Source organism: Podarcis liolepis (genome assembly GCF_965112155.1).
Source record: "Podarcis liolepis genome assembly, chromosome: 6".
NCBI classification, from domain to species: Eukaryota; Metazoa; Chordata; class Lepidosauria; order Squamata; family Lacertidae; genus Podarcis; species Podarcis liolepis.
Window position 1 is genome coordinate 1,025,042 of NC_139559.1, and position 20,876 is coordinate 1,045,917.

General features: G+C 50.4%; 1 protein-coding gene across 1 annotated transcript; it reads right to left on the reverse strand.

Annotated features, from left to right (window-relative positions):
- Window positions 1-374: 374 nt before the first annotated feature.
- On the reverse strand, window positions 375-8,540 carry LOC310709872 (BPTI/Kunitz domain-containing protein-like). Its single transcript, XM_083509919.1, has 5 exons — window positions 8,389-8,540; window positions 5,356-5,532; window positions 4,322-4,462; window positions 2,140-2,307; window positions 375-1,545 (listed from the first exon to the last, which is right to left on the reverse strand). Exons 1-5 carry the CDS (start codon window positions 8,471-8,473, stop codon window positions 1,535-1,537), a joined length of 582 nt encoding a protein of 193 aa, XP_083366045.1. The 5' UTR covers window positions 8,474-8,540; the 3' UTR covers window positions 375-1,534.
- Between the last annotated feature and the right edge of the window lie 12,336 nt (window positions 8,541-20,876).

Consider the following 20,876-nt stretch of genomic DNA (forward strand, 5'->3'; position numbering starts at 1 on the left):
CCAGTTGCTTCACCAGTTGCATCCTGGGCCATAAAGATAGTAGATGGCTTTGATGTCCCTTTCCTTGGTTTTGTTAATCTTTGGGCCAGGAAATAGTTTCACATGGAGGTGATAAACATGCCTAATCTTTCCTTGCTATCCTTCCTCTCCTGTTTACCGCTTGTTTATGACCTCCAGGGTTGCTGAATGCATTCCTTGTTTCCTATTTTATTTACCCTGGACTACTATGCATGCTCAAATTAGCTCTTTGTACTTTTAACTTTTAACTTTGTCCCCACATGGGGTTGTTTGAAATGCTCAGAGGAAATTTGACTGGTTCTTACGAACACTGTGTAAAAAGTTCTTTTGTGAATAAAACGACCTGGGCCGAGGGGTGGAGAGGAATTATTATTTATTGGCACTTCCTCCCGGAGTCTTTCTTGTCAAGCCTCATGCGTATTCTATGAATCAGAGTCTAAACCTTCCTTGCTTTGGGAACACTACAGCTTTTTGTTCCATGAAAGGGAAGCCCTGCATGGGCTGCTACACCTTCTCCTTGAACGCTGGCCACAGCAGTTGCTCTTCATTAACATTTGCAAAAACACTCCAGAAAGACCCCAACCAGGTGGAAGGTGGGCAGAGGAGGGTGGCCAAGAGGGTCAAGGGAGGGGAAGCAAAGTCTTGTGAGAAACGGTTGAGGGAGTTGGGGATGTTTAGCCTGGAGAAGAGAAGATGGAGAGGTGAGATGAGAGCCATCTTCCAATAGCTGAAAGGCTGTCCCATGGAAGAGGGACTAGGTTCGTTTTCTCTTTCTCCGGAGGATAGGACCTGAACCAATGGATCCAAGTTACAGGAAAGGAGAGTCCGTCTAAACATCAGGAAGAACTTTCTGATGGCAAGAGCTGCTGGAGAGTGGAATGGACTCCCTTGGAAGGTGGTGGACTCCTTCACTGGATGTTTTTAAGCAGAGGTTGGGTGCCCATCTCTCAGGGATGCTTGAGCTGTGATTCCTACATTTCATGGCGTTGGGCTAGATGACGCCTGGGTTCCTTCCAACTCTACCATTCTATGATTCTATGTGCCCTCCAGTTGAGAGTTCTTTTGTGGAAGAAGAGGCTAGTGGTGGCAGGTGGGAAGAAGCACCCAGGAAGCACTCAGGTGAGGTGGCAGCAAGGAAGCCAGACCTCTCTTTCCTCCTCCTCCGAGAGTTCATACCAGAGTTTCTGCAAGCGCCATTGGCTGCCTGGTTTCATTTGCCACATGCCAGCATGGACATTCATACAAAGAAGGGTGCAAGCTCTTGGAGAATGCAGACAGTCCTTTGCACCCCACCGGGAGCAATGCCACACCCCCTTGGGAGAAGCACACGTCAACCACCAGGAAGTTTCTCACAGCAGCGGAGACGTTTGTCATCACTTCACAGAAACATTGATTCATTCACACAACCAGATTGTCTGTGCAATGCATGTGGAGGGGCCGTCTGTTCTGGCACGAGGCCATCGCAAGCTGGCCAGGTCAAGGGCCTTGGGCCAGGCAGTGGGTGAGTGAGGAAGACTTAGGAAGACCCTGGAAAAAGAGGAAAGCATTGTCAGAACACTGTGCCATCGGCGGGGACTCCTTCTACACTTTTGTGCCTTTGAGAAATGGCTTCTCTGCAGTCAACTGGAAATGGATCATTCCCTTCCAGTCACTGCCAATAACTTTCTGTAACATACTCATTCTGTAACATACTCAGAATCAGTCCTGCATCCGTACGTTAACTCAAAGCTTCCTGCTTGTAGTTTCTGCTTATTTTTTTATTTTTTATCGGTTTTATAAACTTTGTGCCAAATCAATTTATCCACATTTCTTAGCATTTCGACTTCCCATCCTTGCATTCTTGATGTTTATTCCTGAAATGCAAAACTTACACATTTCTTCATTTAGTTCATTCTTGCTAGCCTTCCATTGCTTACGCTGCAAGACCCTGCTTGCAAATTCATTTGCTATAATCCTTTTTAAAAGAGGCCGAAAAGAATTTCCATTCTTCCGTACACTTTTCTTCATTTTGTTCTCTTATTTCCGCTGGCCATTTCCCCTCTTTTAACCTAGTCAAGCCTAGTCACCCTGGCTAGTAGCCATCGATAGCCCCCTTCCCCGCTGGGTCTCCAGCCTGCTCACCTGCTGGCTTGCACCTGGCCAGGCACTCCTTGCGCTTCTTGAATTTGTTCTCGTTGCCGAGGCAGCCGCTGTAGATGAACCTCTTGCAGTTTTGGTCACGCTCGTCGTAATACCAGCTCCGGAACTTGCCATGGCAGGGACCATAATCCGGAGGCAGCTTGCAAATATCTGGGATGGCAAAGGGAGAGGAAGGAAGAGTGAGAGAGAAACAGACTTTAACTACGTTCTCTGCGAAGATTCAGAAGGAGGACAGGGGTGGAGCAACTCCCCTGTGAAGAAAGGTCGAAACATCTGGGGCTATAATTCCTTGTGGGAGTTATAGCGGCAGGACTATCCAAAATAAAAAAATTCCTTCCTGTAGCACCTTAAAGACCAACTAAGTTAGTTCTTGGTATGAGCTTTCGTGTGCATGCACACTTCTTCAGATACACTGAAACAGAAGTTGCCAGATCCTTCTATATAGTGAGAAGGTGGGGAGGGGTATTACTCAGAAGGGTGGTGGGAATGGGAGATTGGCAGATAGCTGGGATGAGCCTGTTGACGACTCTTAACGACTGTAATAGGTCTTACAGGAAAAGGCAAGGGGTGAGAAGGTGAGAAATGGTTTAGTCATGTATAGTGAGATAAGAATCCAATGTCTCTATTCAGACCAGGTCTCTCCATGGTTTTAAGTTTGGTAATGAGTTGCAATTCAGCAGCTTCTCTTTCCAGTCTATTTCTGAAATTCCTTTGTAGTAAAACAGCTACTTTGAGATCTTGTATAGAATGTCCTGGGAGATTGAAGTGTTCTCCTACTGGTTTCTCTGTTTTGTGATTCTTGATGTCAGATTTATGTCCGTTTATTCTTTGGTGTAAGGTTTGGCCTGTTTGTCCAATATAGAGAGCTGAAGGACACTGTTGGCATTTGATGGCATACACAATGTAGGAGAACACTTCAATCAGTAGGAGAACACTTCAGTCTCCCAGGACATTCTATACAAGATCTCAAAGTAGCTGTTTTACTACAAAGGAATTTCAGAAATAGACTGGAAAGAGAAGCTGCTGAATTGCAACTCATTACCAAACTTAAAACCATGGAGAGACTTGGTCTGAACAAAGACATTGGATTCTTATCTCATTATACATGACTAAGCCATTTCTCACCTTCTCACCCCTTGCCTTTTCCTGTAAGACCTATTGCAGTCGTTAAGAGTCGTCAACAGGCTCATCTCAGCTATCTGCCAATCTCCCATTCCCACCACCCTTCTGAGTAATACCCCTCCCCACCTCCTCACTATATAGAAGGATCTGGCAACTTCTGTTTCAGTGTATCTGAAGAAGTGTGCATGCACACGAAAGCTCATACCAAGAACTAACTTAGTTGGTCTTTAAGGTGCTACTAGAAGGAATTTTTTTATTTTGACTATGGCAGACCAACACGGCTACCTATCTGTAACTAGGACTATCCAGATTGTATGGAAATTTATTCAGCCTCGGCCCTGTATACCTGAAGGAGTGTCTCCACCCCCATAATTCAGCCCAGACACTGAGGTCCAGCTCTGAGGGCCTTCTGGCGGTTCCCTCGCTGCAAGAAGCCAAATTACAGGGAACCAGGCAGAGGGCCTTCTCGGTAGTGGCACCCACCCTGTGGAACGCCCTCCCTTCAGATGTGAAGGAAATAAGTAGCTATCCTATCTTTAAAAGATATCTGAAGGCAGCCCTGTTCAGGGAAGTTTTTAATATTTAACGCTGTATTGTTTTTAATACTTGATTGGGAGCCGCCCAGGGTGGCTGGGGAAACTCATGACAGAATGTGGGGAGAAAACAGGTGGGTTTCTCCATCTCTCAGAATCCTAGAACCTGATGGGGTCATCCAGTCAAACTGGTGGAAGATTCAGGGCAGATTGAGGGAACTGAGTCTGTTTAGCCTGGGAAACGAGGGTCATCTAGTCCAGCCCCCTGCAATGCAGGAATCTTTTGCCCAGTGTGGGACTTGAACCCACAGCCCTCGGAATTAGTCTCACACTCCATGGAAAGCAGACCTTCTAGTGCTTGCTCCAGCCGCAGAAGCACCACTCTGCTCTCACAGCTGCCCAGCATTATTGAGAGCCCATGAGTAGCAGCTAAATCATCCCTGACAGAGGCCACTTCTCTGAAGGGTACCAGTAGCCCCCCACCTCCCCCAGCAACCTCTGGGTCTCACCTTTGATGGGCTCAGAGCAGCGCAAGGCGCACCCATAAGAGCAGCACTTCTGGTCCCCCGGGCAGTTTCCGTCATGAAGGCAGCTGGCCAAGCACTCCAGGGTGATGTTTTGAGGACTGGGGAGGCAGGAGCCAGGCTTTTCTGCAACACAGAGAGCGAAACAAGGGTTGTTGTTGGGCGTGGTGTGGAGGGGACCTTAGGCCACTGTTCTGCAACCCCTGATCATGAGTCTTCAACTTCAAGGAGCATTCCCAAAAGGGGCAGAATGGTGGGTGCAAGGAGGTGGGAAGGAGGTGGGGAGGTTTCATCAACGATGGAGAAAAGCCCTCCTAAGATCTCTCAAGGATCCTGGTTGCCCATCTAGTCCAGCCTCCTGTTCTTACAGAGGCCAACCACATGCCCCAATGGAGAAGCTTGCATGAAGGACATAAAAGCAACACTGACTCTCTCCATCAACAGGGGAGGTCGTGCATGGACCTTGTGGCCAGTAGCTTCATCCTCCCCATGAATTTGCTCAGTCCTTAAAGCCCTCCAAGTTAGTGGCTGTCAATTCCTTTTGCAGGAACAAATTCTATATTTCAGCTATTTGCTGTGTGCAAAAAAACCCTTCCCTTTGTCTGCCCTGAATCTCTCACCATTGACTCCATGAAGTTCTGGAGAAGAAGAAGAAGACAATCTCTGTCCACTTTCTCACACCCTGCAGAGTTTCATGCACACCTAGTGTGTTCCCTCGCCTCTTTTCCACCCCCCTCCATAAGGAAGGGCTTCTAGGAAGATGCTGAGTGATGGGTCCCCGTCAGGCCTGCCCCTCGACTCTGGGATGCTGGGATGAGTGGGGCAACCCTTTGAGCCACATCTATGCCTGCCCACATCTACATGGCACAGGGGCAGAGCAGGTGAAGAAGTTTGGGACACCTGTTCCCCCCACCCAGGTCCCAAGGGCCCCCTGTGCTTCGAGGTGCCTTGTCTGTCAGTCAAGAGGGTTGGGGTCCTTTCCCACAGCTGGGCCCACCCCCCTTCTCACCCCCACTCACCAGTCCCTCCGCAGTGGCGCTGGCATTCTTCGATGGTGTAAAAGCGGTTGCGGAACCATGAGCAGCCTCTGTAGGTGAAGGGCTCGCAGGCCTTGGAGGTGGAGTTGTAGAAGAAGCGCGGTTTGGGGTCGCCGCACCGGTCAGAGTCCTTTGGAAAGGTGCTGCACACGTCTGAAACTGTATTATTGATCTCTCTTGAGTCAACAGAATTCGTACAGTGCTTGACTGCAGCTTACAAGGAAGACAAGAAATCTAGCTAGGGCGAAGAAAACGCTGGTCCCGCCTCCAGTGGCATTTCTGGGTAGGGCTAGGAATAATTCCCTTGCCTGAAAACATGGAATGCTACTGCCAGTCAGTGTAGACAATATTGAGTTAGATGGACCAGTAGCTGACTCCTCTGTTTCCGCTTCCTCTGTTGCTAAGAGATGCTCAAAGGCCATTGTTCTTCCCATGCCATGTCTCCAGGGAGAGACCTTCAGGAACCCAATGATGGAGGAACTGGAGGTGACTGGCAACAGGGGCAGAGCATATGCCCATGCTGCCCAGGGCGTGCGTGCTCCCGAGGGGTGTGTGGCATGGAGGGTGCCCTCCCAGGCGCGGGATAGCCAACTGGGTGCCCAAGCAGCGCTCACGCCCTGCAGCCAGGGCTGGAGCGAGCTGCCTGTGGAGGACATTCAGCGCCACCCGCCCACGACCCCCAAGCCCCTCCAAGCGGTCAAAACAAAGGGGGAAGCGGGGAATGCCACTGGCAAAACGGTGCAGCTCTGCCCCTTACCCTGACGGGTTGGGGTAGGCGTGGGAGTCATGGGCGGATGGCATGCTGAATGTCATCCCCTCAGGCGAGGGCAGCCAGGGCAGTCCACCCCCCCGCCCCCCTTCCTACACCCCTGACTGGATCTCTCAGGGGAGAAGAGCAGAGAGACCCAGAGAGGGAGGAGGACTCTGAAGTGAAGAGAGAAGAGTTGGGACTGGGTCTGGGCTAGGGCAGGAAGGCAGGAGAAGGCTTTAAGGTGGGGCGTTGCATGATCAGGCTGTCTGACTAATGAGAGAGAGAGAGAGAGAGAAAGAGAGAGAGAGAGAGAAACTTGGGTTTTTTGGCCCCAGAGGCATGGAAAAATGGGAGGGGGCCACAGGTGAGAACAATAGGAAACTCGACATGTCTGTGCCAACCTGAAGGGCAGCCTCATGGCACCATTAGACAAGCAAGGATTTTCCACACACTCCACACAGCCCACAGGAATGCAGGCGAACCAGTTGTAAGAATGCAAAAGTAGACACCTCCCGCCACCCAGAGCTGATTCAGGTGGTGGAAACACAACACTCTTCCAGAATGTGTTGCCCCAGTGTGGAAGTCTCCCTGCCCGCCGGAAGTTTTTCTAGGCATCATCATCACCCTTCTGAAAGGGCAGGCTCCGGGCACCCGTGAGTCATTTGTCCTTTGCTCCAAGGAGGCTGACATCATCTGTTACATCCTAACATGGGCTGGGACCTTGGGAGACGCATAGGATTTCAACACCTAACCACCCCCTAGCCCAGGCCCCAGAGTATCAAAGGCCGTGTGATTCATTGCTTGGCTTCCTGAACCTTCCCTTTCCCCCACAAGACCCAACTTGCAGACACTCAGGCACAGGCTGCTTTGGAAGTCAGAGGCTGCTGGAGTCGGCTTCTCTCTTCAGAGCTTGCCAGGAGGTCCCACCATCATCTCCAGCGCCTCCACCTTCCTCTGCTCAGAGATGGGCTGTATCTGGCATGGGAAAACCTCAGGTTGCTTTGTTTTTGCTAGAGCCTCAAGGTCCACTGATGGAAGCCAGAAGCACAGCAGCAGCTGGGTGGCACCCTTAGGGAAGAACTTTCTAGCGGTAAGAGCTGGTGAGGGTTTGAAAGCAGAGGTTGGGTGGCCGTCTGCTATAGATGCTTTCAATGTAATTTCTCCAATGCAGGGAGATGGACTAACAGACCCTGGAGGGTCCAGTCCAACAGTTCTATGATTCTTGTTAAATGCACAGTCCAAGAATCTGCCTACAGCCCTCCTACACAAAACCCCACTTCTGGATGAGCCCCCAAACCTCTCTTGGGGCTCACCTCTGCTTGCCCCACTGTTCCTCTAGGAAAACCTGTGGTTTAGCACCGAATCAGGATGAATGGCAATGGGGTTTCTCATGAGTTGCCGTTTGGTTTGATTCAGTGCTAAAGAGCTGAGCTTTCTAGGCACGACTTTTGGAAGTGTGGACAAGCCCTTCCTTTCAGCAGCGTAGAGGGTGAAGGTGGCGAAAGAGCCTTTGCTGTCCCCACCCTTATTTAAAGAGAGAAAGGACATCATAAACTTTTGCCATTGCCTGTCTAGTCAGCCATATATCTGCCTCATCTCTCTCCTGAGCCAGATTCTCCTCCACTCTGACCAGAATTTGGGGTTGGGCTTTTTCATTTGAGGACTACAATCAAAGCTCCCAAATTTGAACCTTACCCTGCCCAAATCCCAAACCCCATCGCACAGTTTTGTATGGTCAATGCACAGAGGTGAATTTCTAGGGTGTAAATCAAAAGCCTTCTGGCTTGTTTGGCCCAAAGGAGGCAGCTCACTGACCAGCTGCTGCCCATCACTGACCAACCTGAAACATTCAGGCAGGTAGATCTTCAAATTCAGGACTTGTCCACCCAACCTGCAGAGTCCCAGCAAAACGTCTGGGCCTGTGCGTCTCAACAGGGTGTGTGAGAGGTTCTCTGAGCATGTGAGGGTGCTGTGGATCGTGAGAGTCACCTTCATGTCCAGGCTTCTTGGGGGTGTTGGGCAAAGGGCTATGATTGGGGAGGGAGGTGGAATCCCTCAGATTCAGGTGAGGCTTAGCCCTGGCAGTTGGGCTCCACCCCACCCTGGCATGCTATCACCAGTTAAGGCCATGCCCCTCATAGAAGGAGCCCCAAGGGACACCTGGCTCAACCCCCTGTGGTGCAGGAACCACAGCTCACCAAGCATGCTCCCCGACCCCCAGACCTCCCCAATTCTTCACCCCTCCAAGTGATACCCAAACTCACATGGGGCGGGCACCGACGGCAGCTGAGCCCAGAGGATGAGGATGGGACCCATCACAGAGAAGAAGGAGAAGCTGGTGGACTTCATGGTGCTCCTGCTGGGAGGCAGCTCTGAATGGTGCTCAGGGCTATGATCAGCAGCCAGATATAGTCTTCCCTCCTCCCTCCTCCCTCCCCCCCCCCTGGGTTGGGCTGGGACAGAAGCAGGGCGGATCACAGCCAGTCACTGCTGCTGGCCCCTGGTCCAGATCGTTTTTTTCCAGTGACACGGTAATTTCCAGGAACCAGTAAGCAAAATTTTGTTTGTTTGTGTTCGTCTATTTCATAGGAAGCTGACGTGGGGCTCCGACATGGAGCAAGTTCCAGATGGATATTTTCTCTCTCTTCAAAATAAACATTGCAAGTCAAAACATGATTTCGAATACGTGTGTTTCTAAAAAAAGTATAATTTCTCTCTGAAGTGGAACGATGGAATCCTGCCTGCTTGAAAAACGCTTGAGCAGGAGGTCTCCTCGGATTCTCTGGAGGTTGGGTAGGGTGGGGCAGCTACTGTCCTGTCAGCAAGGGGTCCTCCTTGCCTTCTCTCCCTGACCCCCACCTCATGGCCACTGTCTGTCTGGGGGAAGATCAGCCCCCAGCAGGGCATAAGGAGCAGGCTCCATCCTTCCTTGCTCGCTTCTTCAGGCAGCACAGAGTTAAACTATGGAACTCACTGCTACAGGGAACAGGGACCATCCCTAGACGGCTTTGAAAGACAAATTCATGGAAAAGACCACTGGTTCCTGGGTCACACACAGCCTCTGTTTCTTTTAGCTCAGCGCTCATAGAATCTTAGAGTTGTGGAGTTGGAGGAGACCCCCAGGGGACATCTAGTCCACCCCCTAAAGGGCAGGAATCGCAGCTAAAGCATCCCTGGCAGATGGCCATCCAACCTGTCCTTGGAAACCTTCCGAGAAGGAGAGTTCGCCAGGGAGCCGTGTTCCACTCCTCTTGCCAGGAACTGTTTGGAAAATCACCTCTGGTGTCAAATGTTTCCTTCACCTGACAGAATCCCAACCACCTCTCTGCTTGCAGCAAACTTCCTCTTGCGCCAGAGTTGCTACCAGCCAGCTCTTTCCCCTGGGGGCCTCACGGGCCAAGAGTGGGTCATCCACAAGCCATTGGGAGCTATTGCTCAGCAGCAACAACAGAATTTGGACCTAGGGTCCTGGGGCTGTAACCATGGACCTCACATTCTCTTGCATGACGCAAGTTGTGTGGCATTCGCTGGAGTCAACGGGAAGGTCAGCCTGCAGGGCTGGGGGAGGCACCCAGAACGGCGGTTTTGAACAGCACCCTTTGTCCCAGAGAGCAGGGGGGACCCGCATTGAAGACACCACTTGCTTGCTAAAAGCACTTGAGTAACTTCAAGATCCCTGGAATAGCTCAGCCGGTAGAGCGTGAGGCTCTTAATCTCAAGGTTGTGAGTTTGAACCCCACTTTGGGCAAAAGATTCCTGCCTTGCAAAGAGGTTGCACTAGATGTTCCTTGTGGTCCCTTCCAACAGTACATGATTCCATGACCCATCAGGGAGACACCAGTTTACCCAGTGAGGTTTTTTCTACCCACCCGACTATTTTGTCTGTTTCCAGAGGCTAGGCATCTGGCTTTTGACCGCAACCATTCCTGCCATAACAACTATTGTCGTCTTTAGGGCGGCACAGGACTCTCCAGCTTTCCCTTCACGAAGGTCCTTGTGTAATCTGGAGAAATGTCTGCCTGGCTATGAAATAAATAAATTAAAGTCTTATGTATATAATAAAGGTTCATAAATGTACCAAGCAAACACGTACATAGATATATAGGCCACATGTCTGAAGCTGCACAGGAGAGCAGCCATGGAACCATTTTGACTCCCAGGCTGACCAGGTGTTTTCTCTGCAGGGTCAAATGGAGGAGCCTCCCCATTGTCTTTTCCTTCACAAATCCTGTCTTAAGGGTATGTCCGTGTGTGAACAGGGTGAGCCTGTGACTTGGCTCAGGAACTATGTATTTATCATTACAAAAGACTGGCCAGGCTCCCCAGGGCATCCAATCAAGTGACCATTAACAGGTAACCTGCCAGACAGGAGGTAAACAACGCACTCAGATTTCTGTTGTAGACCACCCTTTTTGTGATGTAGGTATGATGTATCTGGGGTGGTGGTCTTGAGCTACACCCCTTCTGTGATGTAGGTATGATGTTTCTGGGGGTGGTCTTGGACTCCAAGGTGGGCAATTTAAAATGTCTATATAAGGATGGGCACACCTTGGTTCTGGGTCCTCCTCCTTCTCCTGCATGTGAGGGGAGCACCCTGTTGCAACAGTTCAATCAAGATCAGGCTTACGAGCTGCTTTGCTTCTCAATATTCTCTGGTTGGCCTCTGTTTTACCTCTGACCGATGGAGAACCTACAAAGGACTCTATAAGGGCTCTTGTGTCCCCCAGAAAGGAATAAGGGCAGATTTTTCGTTTATTACAGCTATGTGGCTTTCCCCGAGGTGAGCGTTGGAGATGTGGCAAGGACAATGCCTCTCTTAAGCATATGTTTGTACAGCTCCATGCCTTGACCCCCAACCTTGCCCCCCTCCTAAAGACCAGAAGTGGGCTTATGTGGGAGAGAAGCTGCAAGGGGGAGGTGTTTCAAAGGCCCCTCTAGATTCCTCTATTGCTCCTCCATCCCTTGTGGGACACGAGCCCTACAACCTCCGCCCATTGAGGGAGGACGCAGCCACCGTGGCCTGGCCTGGGCAAAGTCCCAGGGTCCAGCGACAGAGGCCTGTGGGGGCTGCCTTCCCTGCTGCCTTCTTTCCTCACGGCCCAGAGCTCCTGCCTAGCGGCATAACGGAGGTGAAAGAGGGTCATAGAATAACAGAAGTGTAGAGTTGGAAGGGACCCTGGGGGTCACCAAGTCCAACCCCCCTTGCAATGCAGGAATATGCAACTGGGGACCCCTCCCCTTGAGCTCAGGACCAACAGCATCTTAATCCCTCCGCTGTTGACTTTGGGAAGAAGCCTCCGCCTGCTTGCTCTGAGGTGGCTCTGGGGAATCCCCTTTCCAGCTCCTCCCTTTCCTCCTAAGGAGCACCTTTGGGGCCAAGGAGGACTAGGGAGGTGTCTGTGGCTTCTGTGTCACCATCACTCTTGACAAAGGCCCTGATTCACTGAGCAAAGCCCAGCAGAGCGGAGGGCGGAGCCCTTGGCCCCTCGGGGCTCTGGAGGAGTGAGGTTCCCTTCTGCCCCGCTTTGCAGTGATCTGGGCTGTGGTTTAGAGGAGGCACCTTGAACCCTGCAGGGCCCACGTCTCCAGAACTGGGTTTGGCAGCGCAAGGTCTCTCAGCTCTCTAGGAGAGCTATCATTTCTCAACCCATTTCTATGCTGCTTGGAGAGATTTCCTTTCTTATGTATCAACTTCAGATACTCAAAACGCCCAGCAAATCACGAAACTGGGCTTCCATTATGCGTTTTGCTGCTTTTATTTTTCTGCAATTTGTGCCTTCTATTTACTTTTAAAAGAAAATAAAACTTCACAGATTTGGGGCCGTCGAGGTGAGGCGAGGCAAAGGTTGGCAGCGGGAGCAGAGGCAGGAGATGGCGGGTTCCGTTGCTGGCAATGGCTGCCCGAAGCTACTCTTCCGGATTGAATTCCTTAGAGGAGCCCTCATTGAAGGAGTCATCCTCATCCTGGCGTGTCGAGGCGTCGAGAAGAAAGGGAAAGGTTGGCGGCGGGAGATCGTGGGTTAGTTTCAGAAATAATTCATCATGGGCGTCATCATCACCGAAGGAGTCATCATCAACCTGGCGTTTTTCTGGCTGCAAGGGCTCTACAGGCAAGACATCAGACCAAGAGTTAGAGTTTTCCTCTCCAGCCTCGTAACTAGTCTTGGCCTCCCGCTCCTTCTCCCCTGCAGAATTGTGGGAATTGTTCCATTTGGGTGTGCATTTTTGGATGTTTCATTGATTGTTTGTGGCTAATTTTGTTATGTTGCTGCCATGTTGTTTCTTCCGTGTTGTAAGCTGCCTTGAGCAGAGTTTGAAGAAGAAGAAGAAGAGTTTGGATTTGATATCCCGCCTTTCACTCCCCTTCAGGAGTCTCAAATCGGCTAACATTCTCCTCTCCCTTCCTCCCCCACAACAAACACTCTGTGAGGTGAGTGGGGCTGAGAGACTTCAGAGAAGTGTGACTGGCCCAAGGTCACCCAGCAGCTGCAGGTGGAGGAGCGGAGACGCGAACCCGGTTCCCCAGATCACGAGACTACCGCTCTTAACCACTACACCACACTGGCTCACACAGTTTGAACTTTGGAAAGGTGTCATACAAATAAAATTATTCATGCCTGCCTGTGAGAGGGAAGCTGGGATTCCTAGGATGTTGAACATCAGGAGAGCCTGCTGGATCAAGCTCATAGCTGTCAACGTTCCCCCCTTTTTAAGGGAAACTCCCTTACTCCGAATAGGATTCCTCGCAAGAAAAGGGAAAAGCGGACAGCTATGATCAAGCTATCAACCTCTCTGCTCCAACTTCTTGCTCCCACAGTGGCCAACCAGCTGCTCCAAAGGGAAACCTGCAAGGCCCTGATCCGAGCATGAAAACAACTCTCCCCACCTCCTTTGGTTCATAGCAAGTGGTACTGAGAAGCAGGGCTGCCTCCATTAGAACAGGCGGAGAACAGCCATTGCAGCTGCCTGCTGTTGATCGCCTTCTTTTCCTCCCTGATTTTATCATGTTCAAGCTGTCTTGCTTGGTGGCCACCTCTGCCTCTTGCTGGAGTGAGTTCCATAGTTTAACAGGGTTCAAGTTTCTCGGGAGCAGGGCTGGGAGGCAACACTGCGCTCAGGGGCCAACTGAGAGTGAGGGGGCGACAAGTCTCAGGCTCCCCGTTCAGTGCGCAGGGAGCCCGCTGGGCTTTGAGGGGCTGGTGGTGGGAGGGACACAGAGCTGCCTTCGCGCCCCTCCCTCCGGCTCCCAAGAAGGCGATGCAGGGCTGAGCCACTCACCGTCAGGACTTTCAAGAATAAGTATTTGTAAGACGTATGAACCCTTCCAAGGCACAGTCTGGAGGCCCACGTAGACATAATGATTCCTGTTTCGGAGTGGGGGGAGGAAAGTGTTGAGGTGGGCAGCACTCAGCTCCTCCCAGCTTAAACCCATCACTGTTGCCTGATCAAAGCCAAGTCACCTCACTGGGAGCAGCTGTGGTTTTTCCCAAGTAAAATTTGGTGCCCGTAGGCACCATGTCCACCCCAGCTGCTTGCCCGCCATCCCACCCTCTCCGTCCCTTCCACCCCTCCCACTTTGCAACTGCCCCCACCGCTGCCACTTCCCACGGCTGCAGGGACAGCCTCGCGGAGGTGCTTTGACGCGACCCTTTGACCATCGCCAAGTGAGAGCTGGACCATCAAGAAGGCTGATCACCGAAGAATGGATGCTTTTGAATTCTGGTGCTGGAGGAGGCTCTTGAGAGTCGCATGGGCTGCAAGAAGATCAAACCTCTCCATTCTGAAGGAAATCAGCCCTGAGTGCTCACTGGAAGGACAGATCCTGAAGCTGAGGCTCTAAGAGTTTGGCCACCTCCGGAGAAGAGAAGACTCCCTGGAAAAGACCCTGGTGTTGGGAAAGATGGAGGGCACAAGGAGAAGGGAGTGGAAGGCAGTGGAAGACAGGAGTGCTCTGGTCCAGGGGGTCATGAAGAGGCAGACACAACTTAACGACTCAACAACAACAAAGCTCCTTCCTGGAAGTTGCCCGGTGACAGGCAGCCAAAGCAGTGCCTTCAGCCCGGCAGCGGAGGAAGCGGCAAAGGTGCGGGGATGGGGGGTGAGGGAGGGAGCAGGGGTCAGGCAAGCGAGGTGGTGGTAAGGCGCACCGGCCTGCACCGTCTCAGAGAAAGCTCTGGCTGCGGGGACATGGTTTCTGTGACAAGGCCCTGGCTCCCCCAACAAGGCGCGCTGTGCGTTTTCTGACCTCCACATTCAAGCTTGGGGATTTTCAACCCTCCCCCTTGCAATGTTCCTCATGGGCCAGTTCCTCCCCAGAATTGCCTGTTTGCTTACTGGAAGTGTTTCTGGTCTGCCCCTCAGGCAACAGTCTGAAAGGTAAAGAATAAAGCGCAGACATGGAGACAAACGCAGCTCCAAAGGAAACCTCCAGCAGCAGCAACAACAGAAACCCAGGTGAGAGAGGGGATGGAGAGGAACCAGGTAAGTGCAGCAGAGGCGGCTTGCGGGGCAACAACAGATCATCCTCTGTTTGGGGCTCTGGGTAGGAGGGCTGCCTCTGAGATGGGCTGATGTGTGGGGAGCGGATGGGAGGGGGAATCTCGGCTCTAAGGAAGGGGTCAGCAACCTGTGGTCTACGAGGGTCGTTTAACCGGCCCCCGAGCCACCCCCGAACTGAGCTGCTTGTTTGGCGAGTCCCCGCGCACTGTAATAAACCAGCGCAGCACGGTGTGGGGACTCACTCCTGTGGTGCCGAAAATTGTGCCTATGCATGCGCAGACACCGGAAATCATGCATGCGCGTGCTCACACTCGCTGACAATCTGGCCCACAGAGAGATCTCCGCTGGAGTGAACAACCCAGGTGAGGCAAACCTTGCCGACCTCTCCTCTAAGGTGCCCCAGCCTGGATGCTTGGGGGAAGCCAAAGTTCTGCTTTGTATCATTGCAGGAAGGGACTGCAAAAGACGACCCCCGCTTTCTGGTTTGTGAACTCTCTAGGTCTAATGCACGCTCCTTGAGAGCCCCAGACAGAGCCCAGCTGTCCTAAGAAGCTTGCAAAGAGGGTCCTGTCAAGGCTATCGGCATAGAACGTGGGTCGGCAAGCTAAGGCCGGGGGGCCGGATCTGGCCCAATTGCCTTATGGATCCAGCCCGCGGACTGCCCAGGAATCGCTGTGGTGATCGGCGTGGGGATTCTGATCATTCGGGCTTCGTCATTTCCCCCCATCCACACTGCCACGGCGGCGGCTCCTCCCTCCCTCCTCCTGGCTTCTCCCTGCCCTGCCTAGAGGAGGAAGGGGGCTGGGCTTTGTTGAGCTGTGGATGGCTGAGTGCCATTTGACGCAGCCCTTCTCTGGAGCCAGCCCTTTTGCGCCACTCATCGTCCCTCCACCACCACCACCACCCGCCCCTGCCGCTCGCAAGGCACAGGTAAGCAGCCACGGGGCTCGTCCGGTGCTGTGGAGAAGGGAGGGGAGAGTTGGTGGTTTTCTTCAAAAGATAGTCCAGCCCCACAAGATAAAAATTGTTGGAAGTGTAAGGAGAAGGAGGGGAATTTCCTCCATATGTGGTGGACGTGTCCTAGCCTCACCTGTCCTTTACAGAGCCAGCTTCCTCCACCTTCGCCTCCTCATTGGCTTGTCGAATCTGCCGCCGTATCCCCTGCTGCAAGCGTCCTGCAAAGCCGTTGGCTCCATTGCCTGCAAGGAGGAATCCAGTCCAGTCCAGGGTGAGGGTCGCGCTCTCCAGCCCCCTGCCCACGCCTCCCTTCCTTCTCCACGGGGCGTAGCCACAAATCAAGTGAATAAATAAAAATACTCAGCAAACTGACCAAAGAAGTCGCAGGTAGCTCAGTTCTGCCCCCCTAACAAAAGTCCTGCCCCCCCGAAATCCTGGCCATGCCCATATGCTCCACACCTCTATGATGGCATCCAGCTCCTCTTTGATGGGCACCTAGCCCAGCACCCTCATGATGGTGCCCAACTGCTTGGTGCTGATGTCTTCACTACCATCAGCATCAAATCATAATCATAATCACAAACATAATCACAATCATTTGTTACTTATACCCTGCCCATCTGGCTGGGTTTCCTCAGCCACTCTGGGCGCCTTCCAACAGGAGATTAATAATACATTAAAACATCAGTCATTAAAAGCTTCCTTCAGAGGTCCTTCCACCACCAACTGCAGCACCCTCCACCTTCCTTTGCTCAGAGATGGGTTGAGATTTGCAGGGGCTAGTTTGGTTTTCGCTGGAGCCCTGAGGTCCACCAGCTGGAGCCAGCTGCACAGCAGCAGCTCAGGGCAGGCGTGTCTACTTAGAATCCCGTCCATGAAGAAGGCAGGGCATAAATACCCTAAACTGACTCCCCCCGACTCCATGCCTTCCTGAGTCCTTGCCCCTCCAAGCAATCCCCAAACTTACATAGTATGGATGGCAGCAGAGCCCAGAGGATGAGCGAGGGACCCATTGCAAAGAAGAAGGAGAACCTGGTGGACCTCACGCTGGAAGGCAGCTCTGAATGGTGCTCAAGGCTCAGATCGGCAGCCATATATCCTCCTCCCTCCCCGCTCTCCCCCGCCTCTCCTGGGTTGGGCTGGGACAGAAGCCAAGCGGATTTGAGTGTGTGGGTCCAGCTGGCTCCTGGTCCAGATAATTTCCCCGTGATAATCATTCAAAAATAACACAAGAGGCACCTGCTGGATCTAGCCAATGGTCATCTGGTCCAACGTCCTCTTCTCACAGTGTCCAACCAGGATCTGGGCAGAAGAGCAATACCCTCCCCTGCTGTGTTTTCCAGCCCCTGGTTTCTGAAACGTTGCTGCCTCTAACTGTGGAGACAAAGCATAAATGTGGTGCCTGGTAGCCATTGGTCCAGCAACAGGAACCAGTAAGCAGCCCTTATAGAATCACAGAACCATGGAATGGTAGAGTTGGACGTGGTCCAAGGGTCATCTATGCAAGGGTCATCCATGCAAGAACCTCACTTTAGGCATCCATGACAGATGACCATTCGGCCTCTGCTTAAAAATTGCAAACAAAGGAGAGTCCACCACAGAGGGAGTCTGTTCCACTGTCAAACAGCTCTTACTGTCAGAAAGTTCTTCTGGAGAAAGTTTCCTCCTGGAGCAGGAGAAAAGAAGCTTCCTCCATCTTCCATGTGAACAGCCTTTAAGATATTTGAAGATGGCCATCATATCTCCTCTCAGTCTCCTCTTTTTCAAACTAAACAAACCCAGCTCCTTCAACCATTCCTTATCACGCTTGGTTTCCAGACCAGTGATTGTCTTGGTTGGCCTCCTCTGTACCCATTCCAGCTTGTCAACATCCTTCTTAAATTGTGGTGTCCAGAACTAGTCACAGTATTCCAGGTGTGGTCTGACCAAGGCAGAATAGAGCAGGACTATGACTTCTTCCCATGATCTGGACTCATGTTCAGCTTGTAGTCCACCAAGACCCCTGGATCCTTTTCACAAGTACTGCTAGTAAGCAAGGTGTCCCCCATCCTATCTTTGTGCATCTGGTTCTTCCTGCCTAAGTGCAGAACCTGACATTTCTGTCTGTTGAAATGCATTCTGTTCGCTTGCACCCAGTTCTCCAATCTGTTAAGGCAATATTGAATTCTGATTCTGTCTTCTGCAGCATTAGCTACCCCTCCCAGTTTGTTGTCATCTGCAAATTGGATGAGCATCTCCTCAATTCCTTCATCCAAGTCATTTATAAAGACGTTTAAACAACAACGGGCCCAGGACAGAACCCTGCAGCTTCTCACTTTTTCCAGGATGGCGAGAAACCATTAATGAGTACTCTTTGGGTTCGGACACTTACAAAAATAAAATGTATTATGTACCTTGATGGGCCAGCCTGGACTGGATGGATAGATTTAAGACTTCAGGACTTTACAAAGAAGCCCAATCCACGTTTTAGTTCTTGAATGGCCTTTCTGAGCAAACTCAGGGAATGTACTCAGGGAAAAGCTTTCTCCAGTTTCAGAGCAAGACAAATGGCTGGCTTGTTGAATTGGTTTGTTTTTACTCGTTTCTAGGCAATCTGCTGTTTTCGTTTTTATTTTTAAAAAGATCTGTTTGAAGTCGATGGATTTTTATTTTTTGGTCTTGGTGTATGCATATTGGAATGCTTGTATCTTACCTTTTAGCAAGAACAGATGTAAAACTCTTCTGATTTAATTCTGAAATTCGTAAGAATGCATTATAGATGGATTGTTATTTGGGTTTAGAATGACTGTTAGGCTGACGTCTGACCACGTAGCCAGGAGGCATTTCAGTTGCAGTGAGCGTTTATCCCTGTGGCATAATTGTGGTGTTGTGGTTGCAGAGTTTAAAACATGGAGCCATAAATCCATCCTTTTTCAAATTTGGTGATGGTATCTTTTGCTTGCTCTTGAAGGAGTTGTAAATTCTCTTTGGTTACTTTTGGCATGGATGTATTTGCAAATACTTGCTCTGTATTTGTGACGGTTGGATGTTATAGTTAAAAAACAAACAAGAAAAAAGATGGGGGGAAAAAGTATAGAAATTAAAAAATAGATTTTTTTTGTAAAGGGAAAAAAGTAGTAGTAATAATGATGGTGGTGATTCAAGTTATAAAAAGGTAAAGGGACCCCTGACTATTAGGTCCAGTCGTGGCCGACTCTGGGGTTGCAGCGCTTATCTCGCTTTATTGGCCGAGGGAGCCGGCGTACAGCTTCCGGGTCATGTGGCCAGCATGATTAAGCCGCTTATGGCAAACCAGAGCAGCGCACGGAAACGCCGTTTACCTTCCCGCTGGAGTGGTACCTATTTATCTACTTGCACTTTGACGTGCTTTCGAACTGCTAGGTTGGCAGGAGCTGGGACCGAACAACGGGAGCTCACCCCGTCACGGGGATTTGAACTGCCGACCTTCTGATCGGCAAGTCCTAGGCTCTTTGGTTTAGACCACAGAGCCACCCACGTCCCATGGGGATTCAAATTATAGTGTGAGATAAAAGACCATCAAAAGAAAAGGAAAATAAAAGGGGGTATTCACAATTGAAAGTGGATGAAGTGATCTATGTATGTAGGTATGAAATGTTTATTTCTTTGTTTTGTGGGGAGGAGAAAAAAGAAAAAGAGAAGAAGGAGGAAGATGGGGTGAAAAAAGTAGGGCCATTAAGAGTCTCTCTCTGTGTGTATTTTCCTTTAAAAAAGCAAAAAAGAAAAGAAAAATAACACTAGCAATAGCAATAACAATAACAGTAAGGTGAAGTAAGAAGTAAAAAATAGTGATGATAATGATGGGAGGGCAGGGGAAGGGAAACAATGATAGATTTTTTTCCATCATCATCATAGAATCATAGAATCATAGAGTTGGAAGAGACCACAAGGGCCATCAAGTCCAACCCCCTGCCAAGCAGGAAACACCATCAGAGCACTCCTGACATATGGTTGTCAAGCCTCTGCTTAAAGACCTCCAAAGTAGGAGACTCCACCACACTCCTTGGCAGCAAATTCCACTGTCGAACAGCTCTTACTGTCAGGAAGTTCTTCCTAATGTTTAGGTGGAATCTTCTTTCTTGTAGTTTGGATCCATTGCTCCGTGTCCGCTTCTCTGGAGCAGCAGAAAACAACCTTTCTCCCTCCTCTATGTGACATCCTTTTATATATTTGAACATGGCTATCATATCACCCCTTAACCTCCTCTTCTCCAGGCTAAACATGCCCAGCTCCCTTAGCCGTTCCTCATAAGGCATCGTTTCCAGGCCTTTGACCATTTTGGTTGCCCTCCTCTGGACACGTTCCAGTTTGTCAGTGTCCTTCTTGAATTGTGGTGCCCAGAACTGGACACAGTACTCCAGGTGAGATCTGACCAGAGCAGAATACAGTGGCACTATTACTTCCCTTGATCTAGATGCTATACTCCTATTGATACAGCCCAGAATTGCATTGGCTTTTTTAGCTGCCGCGTCACACTGTTGGCTCATGTCAAGTTTGTGGTCAACCAAGACTCCTAGATCCTTTTCACATGTACTGCTCTCAAGCCAGGTGTCCCCCATCTTGTATTTGTGCCTCTCATTTTTTTTGCCCAAGTGCAATACTTTACATTTCTCCCTGTTAAAATTCATCTTGTTTGTTTTTGCCCAGTTCTCTAATCTGTCAAGGTCGTTTTGAAGTGTGATCCTGTCCTCTGGGGTGTTAGCCACCCCTCCCAGTTTGGTGTCATCTGCAAATTTGATCAGGATGCCCTTGAGTCCATCATCCAAGTCGTTGATAAAGATGTTGAATAAGACCGGGCCCAAGACAGAACCCTGTGGCACGCCACTAGTCACTCTTCTCCAGGCTGAAGAGGAACCATTGATGAGCACCCTTTGGGTTCGGTCAGTCAGCCAGTTACAAATCCACTGAGTGGTAGCATAGTCAAGACAGCATTTTACCAGCTTCTTTACAAGAATATCATGGGGCACCTTGTCAAATGCCTTGCTGAAATCAAGGTAGGCTACATCCACTGCGTTCCCTTCATCTACCAGGCTTGTAATTCTGTCAAAAAACGAGATCAGGTTAGTCTGACATGACTTATTTTTCAGAAATCCATGCTGACTATTGGTGATCACAGCATTCCTTTCAGGGTGCGCACAGACTGTTTGCTTAATGATCTGCTCCAGAATCTTCCCTGGTATTGATGTCAGACTGACTGGGCGGTAATTATTTGTAAAATTTTTATTAGTTTTACAAAAATTTTTAAAAAGACAAACAAACACTAAAAATGACAAACATA